Here is a 20810-nt window from a genome sequence, read left to right as displayed (position 1 = left end):
GCTTTAAGATAACGGGTTTCCGGATAACCAATCCCATACCTGTAATAATAAAGCCTAACTCCCCATGGTAAAACCTTTGTGATCTTGTGACTATAAGACAGGTATATTTTGTTGTCCTCTGATTTATAACATCACTTTTCTCCTGTTTTAGGTTAGACTGCAGCTCTGGGACACTGCTGGCCAGGAAAGGTTCCGCAGCCTCATCCCCAGTTATATCCGTGACTCCACGGTGGCAGTGGTGGTCTATGACATTACAAGCGAGTATTGGTTTGAACCTTAGATTTCAACATAGACAGTCTCCGTGGCCCAAACAAAACACCAAACTGCTGCCCAAAACTTTTACTTGTGCCATGAGCCTTAAGCTGACCATACACGCATGGTAATATCATTTTGTGCGATATTCGGTACATATATGGCGGCCCGTCAGTCATATCTGCCTGCGTATGGTGCATTGACAAGTGAGGAGGTAAAGGGGATCTGCAGCCAGAATGACAATAGATAGAGATACAGTGCTTAGCCCATTATGCCGTACCTGTCCATTCAGACTGAGGGACACATTGGGGGTTATTTATTAAAGTCTGAATGCTAAAAAAAAATTACTATGAAGTCAGAATTCTTAGTGGAAAAAAACCTTGATTGTTTCGAGATTTATTTTACCCTGAGGCTGCAAAAAGTCAGGATCCAAAAATCCACCATCTCAGATCTGCTGAGGTTGTACATAAGTCAATGGGAGAGGTCCCTATACTATTTGGAAGTTTCTGTGGTCTGCGCTGGAATTAGCCCAAAAATCCAATTTTTTTGGGCAAAATCTAAAAAAAAGTCTAGCAATTCGGGAAAATTTTTCTTAAAAAAAATTGGGCGATTCGGGTTTTGCTCGATTTTATGGAGTTTTTCCCAGATCCGATTAAATTGAGGCTTTTATAATAATAAATAAGGTTAAATTGTGGATTCTAGTTTGGTCTGACTTTTTTAAATTATCAGAAAAATTCAGATTTTGATAAATAACCCCCATAATGTGTGAGTGCCACACTTGGGGGCTTTAAAGGAGTTGTTCACCTTCCAAACACTTTTTTTAGTTGAGTTGTTTTTAGATCGTTCACCAGAAATAAAGACTTTTTTGCTATTGCTTTCCATTTTTTATTTTTCACTGTTTTTCCAAAATTAAAGTTTAAAGGGGAATTCCAGCTTCCAAACCAAAATTTGATAAAGAGGCCCACATAACACAGAAATCCCTAATATATCACTCACAGTTACCTGTTTCTTCAAAAAGTATGAATAAATGCCATTTTTCTATGCTGAAATCCAGCTGTTTAACAGTTCTTCTCTTTCTGTATCATTTGAAATCCTGGCAGGGAAGGAGGGACTAAACACTGATTTTACAAATTATAACAACTTCTCCACAGCTTACAGACAGCATGCAGGGACTACATAACCCACAATTCATTGCACTATGATGTTCCATTCCTTATTAAAATCACATGTACAGAACTCATATTAGGACATCGTATGGGGATCCCCTGTATGTGATCTCCTATGCTAGAAGAATGCAACGTCGCCTGCTTTTACACTCACCTCTCCTCAAAGCAGACGTCATACCTTTCTCCTCCTTTCTCAGCTGTCAGTTCCTGCTCCTCCCTCCTCAGCCATCAGTCCTGGGTCCTCGCTCCTCCCTCCTCAGTCATCTGTCCTGGGTCCTAGGTTCTCCCTCCTCAGCTGTGAGCTGTAGCTCGTATTTGATTGCTGCAATTAAAAAACCTACAACGCTTATTGGCTAAAAGGAATGGCAAGAACAAGTAACTATAATCAGGGCACAGGGCTGAATATGCGCACCGTGAGGCGCAAGAGCTGACGACTGAGGTGGGAGAAGCTAGGACCCAGGACGGATGGCTGAGGAGCGAGGACTGATGGCTGAGTAAAACAGTAGTCACAGTAGTCAGCCAGCTCAGCAAAGTAGTCAGAAAGATCAGCAAAAGAGCAGGGGCTAGGCTTAGGGAACTGTCAGAAACCATTAAAAATCATGAATAGTTTGCATATTTTTTAGTTGATGTATATTGCAAAGTTTCTTGAAATTATGTTTACTTTCCAAAAAGCTTAAGTTATGTTTTTGTAGAGTTCCCCTTTAAAGTTTGTGTCCCTGGTGTGTCAGTCTGACAGCTCAGTGATCCAGGAGCAGATTCTGAATCTGTTACAATTTTCTACATTAGTTGATACATTTCTCAACTGCATCTGTGTAATATTGGCGACTCATGTATCAATTCTAACAGCTGCCTTGAATGAAACAGGGATTCTGCTCAGCAGGGACAAAGATAACACATTTATCAACTAAATGTACCAACTTAGAACAGTCGGCGACCCCCCTCCTGGAGCTGCTTTAGAAGGCGAGAGATAAAACTTTATGCTTCAATATTAGAAAAACTATCACAAATAGAAAGCAAATGCAAGAAGTCTTTATTTCTGGTGAACTATCTGAAACCAACTGAATGGAAAAAGTGTCTGAAGGTGAACACCCCCTTGAAATGCAGTGAATGAAACAATTTGGTAGAAGGACTGTGTGAGATCAGAGCAAAATGCTTCATGCAGAGATGACATTGCAAGCAGCTCCGTATCTAGCAGTTCATCTCATTAGCAATGTTAAATCCTCAGCCTCCACCCATGGGGGAACTCCTCACATCTCAAAACTGTTAAAACACTTTATCCCTTTATTAGCTAATTAACTGTTTTTATTAGCAGCTTTCAACATCACATTCAACATTTTATTTTTAATCACATTTGCCTGTGTTGTGCTAACAGTCCCCAGCTGTATGCGGGCGCCAGTGAGAGCACAGTTGGAAGACCCCTAAGGGCTCCTACACACGGCCGCTTTTGCCTGCGCTCCCCTGTGTTGCGCTTTCTTCTGTTCAGCCGCAGGGGAGCGCAGGAGTAGATGCAGTCAATTATTTTAATGGGGGCTGTACTCAAACAGACGCATGTAAGTGCCAAATGCAGGTTGGAACACAGCAAGTTGCATTTCACCTGCTTTCGGCACATACATGCCGGGTGTACAGTGGCGTAACTACTGGGAGAGCAGGGGGTGCGATTGGGCCACCCCCTCAGGGCCCCCCCGGCAGCTCGCACACCACTCTCTTCTAAGTGAAATGCGGCCGTTTCTGGCCGTACGGAGGGGGGCGGGGCCCGGCTGCACGTCCCGCGCCAGGGCCCGCCCCCCTCTAGTTACGTCTCTGTGGGTGTAAGAGCCCTAAACTTACAGCATCAGAGAACTGGAAATAAAAAAGCCATCATAGCCATAATACAATTGGGTGTAAGAGCCCTAAACTTACAGCATCAGAGAACTGGAAATAAAAAAGCCATCATAGCCATAATACAATTGCTCTGAAATGTCTAGTACATCTTTGTGTGTACAAACAAAAAAGCAGTATTCTGCTACTCTGTATGAGACATTGAGACTTGAATGAGAAACAGGAAGTTTGGTGCATTTTTGGAGCTCGCATTTCTTTTAGTAAATCAGGAGATAGGGCCAAAGCCATTGCTGTTTTTTGGATCTGGTGCTGCCCCCTAGCTGTGCATGACTTCACTTCTGCTATGTGTGATGTAATTTCTGCTAAGAGTGATGTCACATCAATCAGTGTTTGAGCTCACCCCCCAGCTCCTATGCTGAATTTATTCAGGTACTCACTTTTGGTGGCTAGGGAAATTTTTTTGCAAAAAAATAACAAGTGCTGCCCTGGTGCCAAATATATAAATATGGCTAAACCCTGAATTTGGTCCTCGCACCATCACTGACTTATATGGGAATCATCTGCAAGCATTTGTGCAAGGGCGAGACTAGGATTGTGCCTGAGCTTGGCCCAGCAAGCATAGATCATTTGAGCTACAATGTGCTTACCAGTACAGTTCTTTTATATCTGTAGCAGTTGATAATTGCATTTATTTGCACGAAACACAGAAAATAAAATTGCCATCGCTCGATCTAATCCACAATGTGTCGTTGGCCAGCTGCTAGAAACACCCTTGTCTCAGTGCTTGTTCTAACCCACAGTCTGGAATTGACCAGCTGCTATAAAAGATAATATTTGTACACAAAAACAATATTATCGTACAAAATTAATTTTCGATGATTTTCGGTGTGTATATGGCGGGAGGGGAGACAAGACAATATCGGCAGAAGACTTGGATATGGGTCGTCTCCTCGATCGGCCCAGGCGGAAAATTTTGTCTGGGTGCCTTTGAAGGTACCCGAAAGTCACCCACTGTTAGTTCTGAATCGTCAGATACAGGTAGAATTCTATTGTTTCTATCTGTATATCTGGCAATTCAGCTCTACACGTGTGTATTGAAACAAACAATCTTTCTTGGGAAGATCTTTGTTACATCTATGGTCACCTTAACCCTTCACTCCGGAGCTCTAGAGAGAGAAAGCAGGGAGCTTTTAAGCTCCAGCCAATTAACATACACCAGTAAATAATTCCCTTGCTGCTCTATTTATTAGCATTCTAAGTTTGTAGTGCATTTAAAATCAAGTCCCATTTGCTACCATTAGTGAACAGCACACACAGCATGTTTTCTCCTTGCTCTGTCTCCTAGTTGGCTGAGACTTTCTGAATTTGGGCTGCATATAGCTGGATACCATGCACATATAATAAAACGGACTATATGATACATTTACAGACCTGAACTCATTCCACCAAACTTCTAAATGGATCGATGATGTCAGAACAGAAAGAGGAAGCGATGTCATAATAATGCTGGTTGGAAATAAGACAGACCTTGCAGACAAAAGGTATGGGGAAGATTAATTGTGCAAATCACTACGTCATAGATCATCTAAATCAATGTCCCAGATCTTATGTTATTTAAAGGGGCGGTTCACCTTAAGATAAATTTTAGTATGTTATAGAATGGCCGTTTTTAGCAACTTTTCAGATGGTCTTCATTCTTTTGTTACAGTTTTTGAAATCTTCTTCTTCTTCTGACTCTTTTTCCATCTTTCTAATGGGGGTCACTGAGCCCACTAGCCTATAAAGTGTTGCTCTGTGAGGCTACAATTGTATGGCTATTGTTAATTTTTGTTTTACATTCAAACCACTGCCTGGTTGCTAGGGTAATTTGTTTTAAAACACTCACAGAAAGGAATGCATTTTATTCATTTAAAGGGGCCCATACGGACACAGGTGCATGTAAGCACCGAATGCAGTGTGTTGGAAGAGGACGGAAGAGTTGGCTGTGTTCTACTGCAGTTGAGTTAAAAGGGAGTGCAGGTTAAAGTGCTTGTACTTACTGAGTAGAACATAGGTTACAGCCATAGAGAACACCAGGCAGAAGCTACTGATTTTTGGCTGAACCCAAATGATGTGTTTTTGTTCAGAAGGACTACTATAGTTTATAAAAGCAAGCTGCTGTGTAGCCATGGGGGCAGCCATTCCAGCCAGCTGGAAAAAGGTATAAAACGGGATTCTTCTTACTTATCTGTTATCTACTGTGTATCCTGTGCTTGAATGGCTGCCCCCATGGCTACAAAGCAGCTTGTTTATATAAACTATAGTAGTGTTTCTGGAGCAAACACACAAGTTGTACCAGTACAGTGCAACACTACATTATATTGTCATTCATTTAAAACAGTTTAATTTTTTGGGGTTACTGTTCTTTTAAGGCAGCTCTGCAATGGACAATGAGCACTTAGCTTGCCAGGAATACCTATTCTTCTGTCTCTTGTTGGATTACAAAATTATTTCATTTACAAAAAGTGGTTTATTGAGCCGTGGCATGACTCCCACCAGTTTTGACAAGACAGTCCTGAATTGCAGACTAAAATAAACAAGGGTTTGCAGGAGATAAGGCAGGGTTTGGAGGAGACCAAGAGTATGACTGGTAATAAGGGCAAGGAATGAAATATCCCAGTTTTGATCAGTTTAGGGTACAAGCCAGGACCTGCATAAGACACCTGCACTTTGCAGCAATGACAATAAATAGTTTCAAGACGCTTGTTACACTCTTCACAGCAGTTGTCCCTATTTTAAAATGGACAGTCCTGATTTGTGGACCTAAAAAGTGGGTGGGGCTTACTATAACTCAAGAGCACTTCAGGGTGAATCCGTGGCTTGGCCTTTTAGGTCCCAGTGTTCTAGGAGGCACATTGCGTTTCAGTTAGCAGGACCATACCTGCTTAAAATGCAACGGTCACATATTTATCATCTCTTTTGTTCAACAGGCAGATAACCATCGAGGAAGGAGAACAGAAAGCAAAGGATCTAAATGTCATGTATATTGAGACCAGTGCCAAAACAGGATATAATGTTAAACAGGTGAAATGCCCATCCAGCTCTCTGGCTATTCATGCACCACAGAGCACTCTTTCTCTGTCTCTCTCTTCATTGGTTATTGTTATTCTCTCTGTCTGTCTCTTTCTGACTGTTATGATCTAGAAAACTAGAAAAGGCTGGGGTCATATTTATCAAGGTTTGAATTTCAAATTCAAATTTGAATTCGAACTTCGAAATTCGAATTCAAAAAGACCAACCCAAAATGACTAACCGAAAATGAAGTATAAGTTTTTTCGGGCGAATAAGTCCGTTTTCATTCAAATAGGTCCGTATTCGGCTGAATTCCAATCGTACGAATCGAAGGAATAGCGCATTCGATCGAATTCAATTTGAAGTTTTTCCCAAAAAAAAAGGGGCATATTTATCAAGGATCAAATTACGAATTGAAAAAACTTCGAAATTCGAATTCAAAAAGACCAACCGAAATTAAGGCGAAGGTTTTTTTGGGTCGAATAGGTCCTTTTTTGATTGAATAGGTCCATAGTTGGCTGAATTAAAATCACACGAATCAGGCAGGAATAGCGCATTCGATCAAATTCGATTCAACGTTTTTCCCCAAAAAACTTAGATTTTTCAATGTCAACCAATTGACTCCAAATAAGTTCTAGGAGGTCCTCCATAGGCTGAAACAGCAATTCGGCAGGTTTTAGAGGTGATTGGTCGAAGTCGAATTTTTAAAGAGACAGTACATAATAAATGTCGATATTCGAATTTTCACATTTTTTTTAAATTCGAATCGAATTTGGACTATTCCATAGTCGAAGTACACAAAAAATAGCTCGAAATTCTAATTTTTTTCATTCGAAAATTCACCTCGACCTTTGATAAATCTGCCCCTTGGTGTTCCTGCTGCTGGAAGGTGCCTAGTTTTATCAGTAATAATTACAGGACAGTTCAGACTTTTTTCCTTATTTCTAATTGTTATCACTCCAAACGTGTTGGATTTGCATTTGACATGAGGTCAGTGCCCTCGGACTAATCATTAGGACATACTGAAGTGATTTTTTGGAAGAAAGTCACATGTTGCTCTTTTATGACTCATTTATTACAACTGATTGAAAATGACTACCATGTGAGTCAGTACTGAATTCTCATCATTAGATTGAGCTATTTACAGCATACAAACAATTCAATTCCTAAAAAATGCAGTTTTAATTGTCAGTTAAACCCCTGACAGCAAAGAACTTTCATTGGCTACCAGTATTGCACGTGCCAGTGGCACAGCTCTCCATGCACAGCAGCCCATTGTAGATAAATGTCACTCCAATTTATCTTGCTGCTTTTTGTGTTGCACTCCAATCCATCCATGAAAAGTGTATGATAATTATGGCTGCACTAGTCAGTGGTACATACACTATGGTATATATTATTTATTTATTTTTGGATATTTAAGCCACACACTTCATTGCCACGCAGGTGCCATGATATTCTTGACAGTTGCTTCCTCCCTTGTTGCAATCCAATCAGCAATGCAGTTACAATGTGCTTGCTACATCCAAGCAGTGATGTGTGGGTGACACGTTTAAACTAAATTACAGTTTACCCCCTCAGTATCTTAACTTGGTCAATATACACTCCTAATGTTTTCACTTTTGCCTTCACTTAACCAGCTCTTTCGCCGCGTTGCCTCTGCTCTTCCCGGCATGGAGTGCTCCGAAGAGAAAAGCAAAGATGGCAGTATCCTTTACACTACAATGCCAGGTTTGATGTCTTGTTGTGTGTTTGCATTCAGGTAACTCCTACCAATGAACTAAAAGAGAGGGCTTATTTAGCCTTTAAGGTAAACCACACTTATGGAAATATAGAGCTTATTTAGCCTTTAAAGGAGAACTAAATCCCCCAATAAGAAAAACCCTATCCCTCCTATTCAGGGACACTTTTTGGAATACTCTGCAGGGAGGGGGGACTATCTAGGCTTTTCTTATTGGGAAGGGTTAGTTCTCCTTTAAGGTAAACCACTCCTATGGAAATGTTACATTTTATATATATATATATATATATATATATAATATATATATATATATATATATATATATATATATATTTATATATATATACTATAGTATATGCTGGTAAAAAAGTATCATACATATCATAAAAAACTGCACTCCAAGGACTTCATAGTGCATAAGCAAAAATTGTGTTTATTTCAACGTTTCGGAACCATCACTTCGGCACCATCACTCCGGCCGTCTACCTGAAGATGGTGCCGAAACGTTAAAATGTTTTGCTCATTTTAGTAAATACAGTAAGCTCCTTCCAGAAGTGCTATTGTTCTCGACATAAAACACCTGTATATAAGCTTTAAAGGGGTAGGTCACCTATGAGTTAACCAGGACAGCCTAAAGTTATTACTCTGTGAAGCTGCGGTTTTATTGGTGCTTATTCTATAGCTTCTTCAGTCCCGCTATTATTTATATTACAGTCTCTGATTCCAACATACTGTTTGGTTGCTACGGTTAACCCTAACATTCCAAATTGGTAAATTGCTAAACAAAAAGCTAAATAATTTAAAAAAAACATAAAAATGAAGACCAATTGCAAGTTGCCTCAATATCCCTTTCTGATCATACTTAAAGTTCATGTTAATTGATCTGCCTATAATAAGTTTACTTGAGTAACATCTTCCTTAACCAAACCACCCCCTCTCCAGTGATTGACATCAAACTTGACAAACCACAAGAGCCTCAGGTGGCCGACGCTGGGTGCTCCTGCTAAATTGCCTGGATGAACATACCAACTGCTGGATGCTTCGCCCAAAACACTTTCTTTTGGTTAGACTGGAAAAGAAAATCTTTTGGATGCCAAGCCTATAGAATGTCGAACAAACTTTCATTTACTCCAAAAAATGACATCAACTCCCCCCTCTCTGCCCCCCCCCCATATCTTTTCTCATCGTCTCTTTCAGTTTTGGGTTGTAACCCTTTAGTGACCATGTCCACATTTCACTCAGCATGCACAGGTTATATGTACAATAAGGCCTCCTCTAAGACACATATGCCATACGTGTAATTGTGTTGGTAATATGGTCTTTAAGGGGTTAATATTCTTTCCTATTTTCATTGAAATGTTCATATCACTTCTAGTTTCCTCTGTCTTTTCTTACTAACCCTGTGCTTGCACCCCTTACTCTTCATTTGCTCACTATACCCCCAAACATCCTCCCCTGCTCAAGATAAGGAAAACATATCTGTGGAATCCCATTTTTTTAAATATATATAAATATATATATAATCTAGATGCTAGAAACTGACATTTCACAGACGGATAGTACATATTGTGACCGATGTTCTCCACGTATCAAGAACACTCACGAAACATAGAGCTGAGGGAGACTTGCAGTGCATATTACACCTCGGTAACCCCCTCTTCTCACTAAGCTTATAGCGCCTATCAGCCAACTAGATTATCTTCTGTTTCTTGGTCTCGCTAATCAGATCTCGGAAGAGAAAAGAATGGAAAATGTTGCCTCTAAATGCAATTACGACCATTTTATTTTTTCACTTTTTGTTGTAAAATACTATTGTACTTTATTAAAATTGCCAAAAACTCAAGTGACCAGATGTGAGTTGCCCTGTGTCCTTCTTTAGGTTTCATTGCATAAAAAAAAACATGTACTGTATGCTTCTGTTCAGTGATTGCCACCATGGAGGACAAGAATGGAAGTCACACTATTGTTACCACATTGTGCAATAATTCCAGGTTTATGTCTAATAAATGTATGTTGTGGGGGTGTCCTTGGTGTGGGGGAGAGGGGCCTGTGCAGGGGACCCATGGTTAATGTTTGGATTTAATTTTTCTTCACTAAATGGAAACAATATACAACTGTGTGGAATCCCAATACCCTTATATCTAAAATCCCTGCATTAAAAATGAAGCATAAGTGAAATTTGAGGTTGGAATTTCCTTTGATAAGACTAAGATAGAAAAAGGGTTCCACTGGTTAGGGCCTCTTCCTTTAATTGCACTTGCTCTGGAAAACACAAGTTTAAACACAAGTCTTTAATTTTTTTAATATTATATGGAACATGAGGACAGACTTATCAGAGCTTAATGACACTACATACCGGTACGTAGCCCAGATGGGTTTCATGGTAAGTTGGGTAGGTAGCATAGGGTTTTCTCACAGTCACTCTAATGTAGTACATTAGTGCCCAAACTGTAGGACTGGTCCCTCTGTGGTGGGGGGTCTCAGCCTGAAGATCACATAGGGTGAAATTAGGTGAAGAATGGCCATCTGCTCTGCTAGATATACCTAAAATCCCAGCATGAAGGTCAGTTAATGTTTGAATTAGGATGAATATGTATTTTCTATCAACAAGTATATGTTCTTGAAATTATGACACTACTTTCCTATATTGCAGCCATTTCATTGGCAGGGGAGTCCAAATGTTGGACCTTTCAGTGGGGACCTGAACTGGAAACCTCTTACAATCACTGCTCAGTTGTGAAGAAGAGGCCATTCCATGAGCGGATTACATCTATTTGTGATATGGAGGGGTTCATTCCTAAAACAAAACCACACTTGGGAAAAAGTCCCATATCCCGTGGCTGTACACCGATCATTTCATACGTTTGTTGTGAGATTCTAGATGCAACGATCATGACTTTTGGTTCATAATGAGATTAAAAAAAATGTACTTTTAGCACTATATAAGCAGTAATTAGACAGAATAGACACATTGGAAGATGATTAGCTAAAAAAAAAATGTAAAGGGTAGATAAATATATTTGTATCTGTGTATGTTGAAAAAGTTGCAAAGTTTCCTAATTTAGGACTATGGGCAGTGCTGTTAAGCTTCTGGGGAATACGTCACTTTACTAAGATGGTAGAGGAAAGGAAGGTGTTTTTTTTTTCCCACAGAATCACATCCCAAGAAACCAAATCTTAGTTTTTTCCCCCAAAAAGATTCCACTTATTTATATAGGCACCACAAAAAATAAGCTGTTTTTCCCCACCTTATGCTTTTCTCCCTTCTTTTTGATACTTTGTTTCTGATCACCACAAGCCAAAATGTTGACTGGCCTCTGATTATTTTCTCCTTTAGCCTCCTCCCATTGCTCTTCTTCTCATTCCTTCTTTTTATATCTCTTCCGGGGTCCACTTCTCCTATTTTCTTTTCTCTGGCTTCCCTTGTGCTCAGTAGTGTGGGGATGTCCCCTCTATCTATTTGCTACCTCTTGGAATTTAGTTGGGCTCCCATTCTGCCCTCCAATAGATGTGATTTCTTCTCTCTCTAGATTCATCCCTGTTTCAAAAACGACTGAGCCATGCTGAGACCCCACTTCCCAGCAGATAAATAGATACAAAAATTGAAATAAATTGAAGTTGAAATTCCACTTTAATACTGAACATCATTTATTTAAAAGTTCTAATTCAGAATAAATATGACCCTAATGCAACACAACCTGCAGTCCTCCAGATGTCTAAATAGGTCTCCCAACATCCAACTGCAAATGGAATGGTGGAAGTTGCAGAAAACTAAAAGTTGCCCTGCATTAGTAATCCCCTCCACACAAATGGAGTACAAAAGTTCATATAAGGGACATGGTTTCCTTAGAGCTGCACTTTTCTTGTATGTGGAGTGTAGGAAGAAAGAAAATGCAGCAGTTGTTGACAAGGCACCGACCAAATAAGAGTTTCCCTTACAAGTCAAAGTGCAGAGAAATTCATTAAAATGTTTCATCAGCTGAGTGCCCATGTCCTTCTACAACTTGGTATACGTTTACCAAACTAGCTTAGCCAGCCAGCCCTCAACATTACTGATGTTGGCATCACCATCCTCTTCTTTACTGTCTCGAGTGCTGCATTCCAGGAATTCAACCTTCATAGGCAACTGGGTAAAATCAAAGTCTTTGCCTTTCTTCCCAAGTTGTGTTACGCCTGAGTTGCTACTCTCCAAGGTGCTGGGAGCAGCTGAGCGGGTAACACGAAGAGTGTTCCTATTAAATAGAAAGAAAAAAGAAAAACATATATAAAAATATTAGTATACATAATGAGTCATATGGCAGTGAGAGGCAAAGCCCTATTTAAAATCTTAATAGAGATTAAGAAAAAGAGTAATACAAGAGAGTAAAGATATATGCAAATGTATGCTTTGCACAAATTTAATATAGCTTCTGCAAATCCAGACAGTATTTAGCAACCCATCCACCAGTGGAAGAACGATTGATTTCATAGTTTGGACTAGTGCACAGTGTGAGTAACTTCTTACTATCCAAGTCTTTATTTTTGTAATATGGCAACTTTCAGCACAATTAAAACGTGCAAATTTTATGTATGTCAATTGAACAATACTACATTGCAAAACGCAAATTTTAGCTGTTTTGTAACTTTTATTACATTTAATATTACTTACAGCTCTTTCTCCAACTGCTGCTGTACAAGTTTGGCTGATTTGGCCATTGAAATATCTGTGAAAATATAAAGACATAAATTATTAGCAGTAGACAAAAGTTGGCAGGGCTTTATGAAAGAAAAGCTAAACATGTATTGTTTTATATGGGTTACTGCGCAGGAGCAACTTTGCCCAGTGTTAATAAATGAGCCTGCTAAAACTTAGCATAATATGATCCTTTAAAGGGGACCCATCACCCAAAAAAATTATTCAAAATCCTATTTTATCACATTAGTCAAGCAAAATGAACTTTAATTACACTATATAAATTATTTGAATCTTGTTTCCTTCAGTCTGGGAATTCATGATTATATCAAGCAGGCAGGAGCCATTTTGTGGACACTGTTATTAAGACAAGCCTTGTATTATCTCAGAATCTTGTTTATACACCAGAATGGGGGACCTGATGTCCATCCCCATGTACTGGCTACACAATTAAAGGGTGAAGACAACAGGGGGAATGTGGGGAGAGCAGTGACATCTAGGAAGTGCTGAATGGAAAGTGAAAGTAATTTTCTGACTACGGCATAGAGGAGGGGCAGACAATATTTGATTGACAGCTGAGCTTTTTAAATGAGTTTACAACAGCTATGAATGTTTTAATAAAAAATAGAAATTGAATTTCATGTTTAATTTGAAAAGGACTTTTTTTTTTATACAACTTTTTGTGTCTGGATGACAGGTCCAATTTAAAGCGATACCGACACTTTCCTATAAAAAATTCCCAGGAAAGAGTCAATATCAAGGAAGTGGGACGCTGGGCTGGGGGGCAGAGCAATCCTTCCATAGGCTGAAGTCCTGTTTTGATTTGTAATTAGCCTATGGAAGATTTTGCGGAGAGAAATATTCAGCGTGCAGCACCTCCTTGATATGGACACATTCCTAGGATTCTCATAGGAACGTGTCGGTATCGCTTTAAGAACAAAAATGAATATATTTTTTCCTTATAGAAATTATTACAAACACGCACTATTAAAAGTTGTACATGTACATCATTCCAGCGCCCGTGTACATAACTCAGAGACGGACCTACCTTGTTTATTGCAAGCAAGAAGTATTGGTGGTGCATTTTTCTGTATTTCCACATCTGTCAATAGCTGGTAAAGAAGCTCAGCCACCTCTTTCACCTCACGTTGGAATGCTGAACTGTCCACTACAAACAGCAAGGCCCTGAAAAAATGTAAATTATCAACTCTTATAGATAGTGCCTTTTCTCTCACACAACTCTCTCATTTTACTGAACAACAAATCCTACAATGAAATATCAATCGTTTGCATTTTTCTTTCAAAGCATTAAAACACACCAATTTATGCTAGAAAACGAAATAAACGTAAAATTAGCTTTTTGCCTAAATTCGGATTCGGGATTCAGCTTTCTTCAGCAGGCCGAGCCGAATCCGAATTTGCATATGCAAATTATGTGCGGGGAGGGAAATCACATGACTTTTTGTCACAAACAAGGAAGTAAAAAATGTTTTCTCCTTTCCACCCCTAATTTGTATATGCAAATTAGGATTTGGTTCGGTATTCAGCTGAATCTTTCACAAAGGATTCGGGGGTTCGGCCGAATCCAAAATAGTGGATTCAGTGCATCCCTAATTATAACATGAGCGAATAAGAAGCATTTTTTTATCACCACTGGAGAGCTACAGGCCATTTGTGGATAAATATAGACCAATAGCCAGGGGAAAATGAAGGTCCAGCCCACTGTACATGGTTGTCATAGAGTTGTTAGAGGCCCATTTATCAAAGGTCGAATTTCTAATTCATGTGAATTTTCCTTTCATTTGAATATACTCAAAATACGACTGGGAGGTTATTTAAGAAAAAATTAGAATGTCTAATATTTAATAGAATGGTTCCGTCCCGAAAATTAGAATCATATTCAATTCGTACGAATCGTGTTTTTGTCGCTCGAAAAAAACGTCAGGAAGTCTATTAACATCTCCAAATGGCTCAACGGACCTCTGCCATTGACCTGTACATAAACTCAGGCAGGTTCTAGGTGGCGAATATTTGATTTAGGACTGTTTCCATTTTTGATTGTTTCCATGTTCGATATGTGATAAATCTCACATTTGAATGGGGGGATTAAAATTCGAATGTCAAAAGTTCGACACTCGAAAATTCAAATTTACTATTCCACCCTTGCTAAATCTGCCCCTTAATGTCTCACTCACTTATCGTGGATTGAATGACAAGTTAGAAGATGAATAGTGAGGTGCTGATCAGAAAAATCAGGAACAGAAAATATAAAAGACCTCTGAAAATATTCTTGCTTGGCATTACAGCCTCCAACCTCTATTTTAAATCTAGCATCAGTTAAAGACAATTAAATCAACAACATATGGAAAGCTAATTTTAAAACATATGCCTGTCCCTGATTCAACATATGGCATATATGCTCAGAGACTGTACTCGAGGTTATACCTTGCTGATGCTTTATATTGCTCCAGGAATTGAAACCTCAAACTTTCATGACCAGGAAGGTCAACAAGTGTCAAACTGGACCCCTTTGGGAGGAAAAAAAACTCAATTGTTAGCACTCCAAATAGCCCCGAACAGCTTCCCCAATGTCTTCCGTCTGCGGCATGTCACTCGCGGCGCTTCGTTTTCCGAAGTCGCCCGAAGTTTCCTCGTGAGGCAACTTTGGGGCGACTTCAGAAAACGAAGCGCCGCGATTAGTTGCCGGGCGACTAAATCTTCCCGAATCTTCAGGTGTGACCTTACCCTAAAACGTGTGTGGATTTACATATTGTTGTATCATTTACAATCCTACATTTTAGCTAAACTAAAAAAAAAAAAACCACAACATAAAAAGCAATAAAGATAAGTCATTATTTTTGGCATACTATTTGGAGAATACACGTCTTTTTGAACTGACCCATAATAAAATTTGTTGGTCCTTATTTCCTTTGTTCACTTATCTGGCACCACATCACTAGCTACATAAGCAGCTTGAACATACTAATAATGCCAGACTTATTTTAGCTAAATAATGCCTATGCTACACTGTGCAATGACTACTTTCTCCACTGTAAACGAATGAAACAATAAAACATTACTAAAGATCTCTAGAAATCTAAGGGCCAGATTTATTAAGGGCCGAATTGAAATAATCTAAACTCGATTCGACATTACCTTTCCCCTATAAAAATTCTAATTTGACAATTTTGCCACCTAGAACCTGCGGAGTTCATTTATAAGTCAATGGCAGAGGTCCAGTGACCAGTTTGAAGAAGTTACTAGCCTTCCTGACATTCGTGTTTTTTTCGGAGAAAAAACTTGATTCAAATTTAGACAAATTAGATTCGAATTCGATTTGAGTTTTCAGGTCTGTAATATTCATTCAAAGTTTTTTTTTTTTTGAAAAATTGAATTTCAAATATATTGGAATTTATTAGAGTTAAAAAAAATTCACATGAATTCGAAATTCGACCTTTGATAAATGTGCCTCCCAGTGTGTGGGTCCCTAGTAATTGGTTTCTCCCAGCAAACCTAACTAAGCCAAACTATGCTAGTGACCTGCCAACATTTTGAGTGCGAAAGACTGAGGCCCTTTAAAAAAATAAATAAATAAATCTGAGACCATCACCTTGTCACTCTTCACTTTATATGCAGCAGTATTGGCAGTGATAGATGTTTGGGTTTTCTTGTATGTTCCTGTAAGCAACTAAAAGAACACAAATTTAGAACATAAACACCAAAGGAGAGTACTTATCCTATCTGTGAGATTATATATATACTAGACATTAAGCCCGTTAAATTAACGGGCGCTAGAACGGGCAGTCAGAGATGGTCCGTGGGGCACATGCGCAGTAGCGCAATCCCACGGACACAGGGACTGGACGCAGAGACACTTCAACTTTATTATATAGGATATAGATATATATATATATATATATATATATATTTGCACTGTTTGATTCCAGTGGGGAACCGAAACATTGAGCAAAATAAACCTTTGGAAGAGAGTGCTGTTCTTCTGCATTGCTTGTGTTGTTTCTTAACTCAGGCACCCAGATGAAACAACTGTCTCTGTCTCTCTGCGTCTGTCCGTCTGTCTCTCTGCGTCTGTCCGTCCGTCTCTCTGCGTCTGTCCGTCCGTCTCTCTGCGTCTGTCCGTCCGTCTCTCTGCGTCTGTCCGTCCGTCTCTCTGCGTCTGTCCGTCCGTCTCTCTGCGTCTGTCCGTCCGTCTCTCTGCGTCTGTCCGTCCGTCTCTCTGCGTCTGTCCGTCCGTCTCTCTGCGTCTGTCCGTCCGTCTCTCTGCGTCTGTCCGTCCGTCTCTCTGCGTCTGTCCGTCCGTCTCTCTGCGTCTGTCCGTCCGTCTCTCTGCGTCTGTCCGTCCGTCTCTCTGCGTCTGTCCGTCCGTCTCTCTGCGTCTGTCCGTCCGTCTCTCTGCGTCTGTCCGTCCGTCTCTCTGCGTCTGTCCGTCCGTCTCTCTGCGTCTGTCCGTCCGTCTCTCTGCGTCTGTCCGTCCGTCTCTCTGCGTCTGTCCGTCCGTCTCTCTGCGTCTGTCCGTCCGTCTCTCTGCGTCTGTCCGTCCGTCTCTCTGCGTCTGTCCGTCTCTCTGCGTCTGTCTGTCTCTCTGCGTCTGTCTGTCTCTCTGCGTCTGTCTGTCTCTCTGCGTCTGTCTGTCTGTCTCTCTGCGTCTGTCTGTCTGTCTCTCTGCGTCTGTCTGTCTGTCTCTCTGCGTCTGTCTGTCTGTCTCTCTGCGTCTGTCTGTCTGTCTCTCTGCGTCTGTCTGTCTCTCTGCGTCTGTCTGTCTGTCTCTCTGCGTCTGTCTGTCTGTCTCTCTGCGTCTGTCTGTCTGTCTCTCTGCGTCTGTCTGTCTCTCTGTGTCTGTCTGTCTGTCTCTCTGTGTGTGTCTGTCTGTCTGTCTCTCTGTGTGTGTCTGTCTGTCTCTCTGTGTCTGTCTCTCTGTGTCTGTCTGTCTGTCTCTCTGTGTCTGTCTGTCTCTATCTATATCACAGCTAAATGTTGCATAGTAGGGCTATAGTTTCCATCTACTCTGAACAAAGACTCAGCAGCTTGCCCTTTTACCATAAACTAGGGATACACCGAATCGAGGATTCGGTTTGGAATTCAGCCTTTTTCAGCAGGATTCGGATTCCTTGTGTGTGGCAGAACCAAATCTGAATTTGCATATGTAAATTAGGTGTAGGAAGGGAAATCACGTAAAGCTGGCCATAGAGGCAACGACCTGATCATACGAATCGAGGATTCGTACGATTTTCGGACCGTGTGGAGAGTCCTGACATTTTTCGTCCGGCGGAGATTGGTCTTTGGCCGATCAGACAGGTTAAAAGATTTCTGACGGCTGCCGATAATATCTCTGAAAACGATTTTCAGAGGGAGACTGTCACTAGATTTAGTCGGACATAACTATCGTACGATTGCTGTCAGGGGCAGAACATCGGCTGATCTGTTCTTTTACTACTTTATTTGATCTGAATGGTTAGTGGCACATTGGGAGATGGGGACGTCAGATCATATGTTGATTCGTACGATCAGATCTTTGCGCCTGTGGCCATCTTAATTTATCGTCTCAAAAGAAGGAAGTAAGACATTTTATTTCCACTTTTTCCTTTTCTACCTCTAATTTGCATATGCAAATTAGGTTTCGTATTCAGACAAATCTTTCACTAAGGATTTGGCCGAATCCCAAATAGTGGATTCGGTGCATCCCTACCATAAACCAAGCACAAGTTAAAAAATGTGTAAGCTTCTAAAAATCATGAGCGTGAATAGATTATACCTGAATAAGGATAACAGCTTTCTATGCAACAACCACAGCCACATTTTTTCATACCCTGTTGAAAAGTAGAGTTTTTCCGGAGTCACACACTCCAACAAGGAGCACTGCTCTGCGGCTGATCCGACTGCCTCTCAGAATCTTCCACAGAACTGAGGAGAGACAAAACAATGTGATGCCCTTCCCAAAACACAAGCAACTTTAGCCTACATTAAATTAATACTTTATATTGAACCGCCCCATAATAAAATTAAATGGATGCGTTTGTTTCATGACAGTGCAAAATGGAGAAAGAAGAGGACATACTCATACGTTACTGACAGAACCCCAACAGGCGGTTATAATCTCACATTGGGCAATTGCACAGTAACAGATCTGTAGAAGTACAAGTTATTAGTAAATGTAACTGCTACTGAAAGCAGCATCTGGCTGGTCCTCTTCTGCACTGCCGGTTCTAACAAGAGAGACACCTCCACCCCAGATCTGCAATCCTATTCATATTCCAGTCTCTTATTCATATCATTGCATGGTTGCTAGGCTAATTTGGACCCTAGCAACCAGACTGCTTAAAATGCAAATTGAAGGGTTGCTAAATAAAAAGCTAAATAACTCAAAAACCTTAAATAACAAAAAATGAAAACTAATTGCAAATTGTCTCAGAATATCACTGTCTACCTCATACTAAAAGTTAACCCAAAGGTGAATAACCCCTTTAAGTCCATTCCCCACCTCCTCACTCACCAAAGCTGAGCAAAACCACAATCAGGGCGACCCCCACCGAGAGCAGGGTCGGGTCTTGCCTCTGAAGCTCCTGTTTAATGAACTCCATGTCCGGCAACCACCTGGAATCAACTTGTACCGCAGCCTCAGCCATCACTCACACGTAGCAGTAACTATTCTCCGCGCATGCGTAACTCTCCGATCTGCTCTTGCGAATTATTAAAAACGCCGGAAGCGATGCAGTGCGCGTGCGCCTTGAGTAAGAGTGACGTGTAACTCTCCAGAAGGGAACCAGTCAGAGTGAGACTAAATTACAGCCGCTGTTGAGAGGCGCGGTGCAGGCTGGGAGATTTGAGAGCAATCAATGGTCGCCGGTTTGGTCCCATGTCGGGGGGAGTCTGTGATAAATTATGAATGAATATTTCTGGCATCTAATGTTACATTTAATTTTCCTTGTGCTTCATAATTATCTACATGGACCAAACTACAGTGGCTTGTGACTTGTAATAGCCCTATTGCAGACAGGCAGTGGGGGGGTACAGCCCCCCCCATGGAATGATGGAATGGTTTAGCCCACAATATGCAGCAGGGTTGCCAGGTCTACTGTTCAAAACCAGCCAAAGTCAGCTACAAAATCAGCCCAAAACTAGCCAAGAGGCACTTCAAAAGTAGCCCAAAAATAGCGCAATATGTGCAGTGAAAAAAAAGTCTAAAAAAATAAATGACTATATGTGAAAATTCATTTTTCCATGAAGCAAAATGGAACAGATTTGCCCCTCACCAGGGGTGTAACTACAGAGGGGGTCCCAGGAAGTATAGGGGGCCCTAATTCATATACAATTTCAATAAATATTGGTAAACCAGGTCCAACCTCTAGACATTATTGTGGCCAGCTGATTTTTGCCCCAAAATTGTCTGAAATTGAGGAAAGTCACTGGAAAAAGCAAGAATGCTTTAGAGTGACGGGAGACCGGGCTACAGAGCCCAAAATTCAGTAACTCCTGTCCAATTGCATGCTGGGTATTGTAGTCTTACATTAAAGTTGGCAGTCGGGAAATTGTTAAACAAAAACTGCATTACCCAACATGCATTGGGAGACTTAGGCTTGGCACATTAGGGCAAGGAAAAACTTTGGCTGGTTTCCAAAGTACAAACCAGTCAAAGGCCCAAAAAGTAGCCCAAATCCCTACCTTGGCTAGTTTGTACTTTCAAAACCAGCCTGGGCTTAGTAGCCCAAATTGGCTGGAAAACCGCCAAACCTGGCAACCCTGATATGCAGTTATGCTTCTAGGCGCCAAGGTATTTCCTAAGCTCCACCCCTTTTGAAGGTTCATGGTTTAGGGCTGTCCCTTGTAAAATGGGATATTTGGATGGGTGCCTAGAGCAGGGGTCCCCAATCTTTTATGTTTGTAGCTACATTCCAATGTAAAAAGAGCTGGGAAGCAACACAAGCATGAAAAGTTCCAAATAAGGACTGGGATTGACTGTTTGGTAACCCCTGTGTGGACCACAGTTGTCAGGTCTAATTTTCAAAGTCAGCTACAAAACTCGAAAGTAGTCCGTATATAGCACACACTGTGCAATGAAAAAAAAGTATAAAAATAAATTAATATATCTAAA

At 40.6% G+C, this 20810-nt stretch overlaps 2 protein-coding genes across 2 annotated transcripts in view; one reads left to right on the top strand and one right to left on the bottom strand.

The window, feature by feature from the left end:
• The window catches only part of rab6b.S (RAB6B, member RAS oncogene family S homeolog), a 34049-nt gene extending 24169 nt beyond the window's left edge, over positions 1-9880 (top strand). The window contains 5 exon segments of the mRNA NM_001092663.1: positions 152-257; positions 4666-4777; positions 6206-6299; positions 7928-7994; positions 8971-9880. Coding sequence (NP_001086132.1) covers positions 152-257; positions 4666-4777; positions 6206-6299; positions 7928-7994; positions 8971-9035 — 444 coding nt within the window. The 3' untranslated portion in view covers positions 9036-9880.
• A 1778-nt stretch (positions 9881-11658) lies between these two features.
• srprb.S (SRP receptor subunit beta S homeolog) lies at positions 11659-19452 on the bottom strand. Its single transcript, XM_018265892.2, has 7 exons — positions 19212-19452; positions 18528-18622; positions 16311-16388; positions 15146-15228; positions 13749-13885; positions 12677-12731; positions 11659-12260 (listed from the first exon to the last, which is right to left on the bottom strand). Exons 1-7 carry the CDS (start codon positions 19342-19344, stop codon positions 12044-12046), a joined length of 798 nt encoding a protein of 265 aa, XP_018121381.1. The 5' UTR covers positions 19345-19452; the 3' UTR covers positions 11659-12043.
• Between the last annotated feature and the right edge of the window lie 1358 nt (positions 19453-20810).

This window comes from Xenopus laevis, chromosome 5S, assembly GCF_017654675.1.
Source record: "Xenopus laevis strain J_2021 chromosome 5S, Xenopus_laevis_v10.1, whole genome shotgun sequence".
Taxonomy (NCBI): domain Eukaryota; kingdom Metazoa; phylum Chordata; class Amphibia; order Anura; family Pipidae; genus Xenopus; species Xenopus laevis.
Note: the sequence above shows the minus strand (reverse complement) of the source record. Positions and strands in the feature narration are given on the sequence as shown.

Coding starts and splice junctions, on each gene's coding strand:
- srprb.S (XM_018265892.2), bottom strand. CDS start 19,344: ATGGCTGAGGCTGCGGTACAAGTTGATTCCAGGTGGTTGCCGGACATG. Junction 16,389..18,527: donor AAACTCTACTTTTCAACAGG/GTATGAAAAAAT, acceptor GTGTTCTTTTAG/TTGCTTACAGGAACATACAA. Junction 13,886..15,145: donor CAATATAAAGCATCAGCAAG/GTATAACCTCGA, acceptor ACATTTTTTCAG/GGCCTTGCTGTTTGTAGTGG.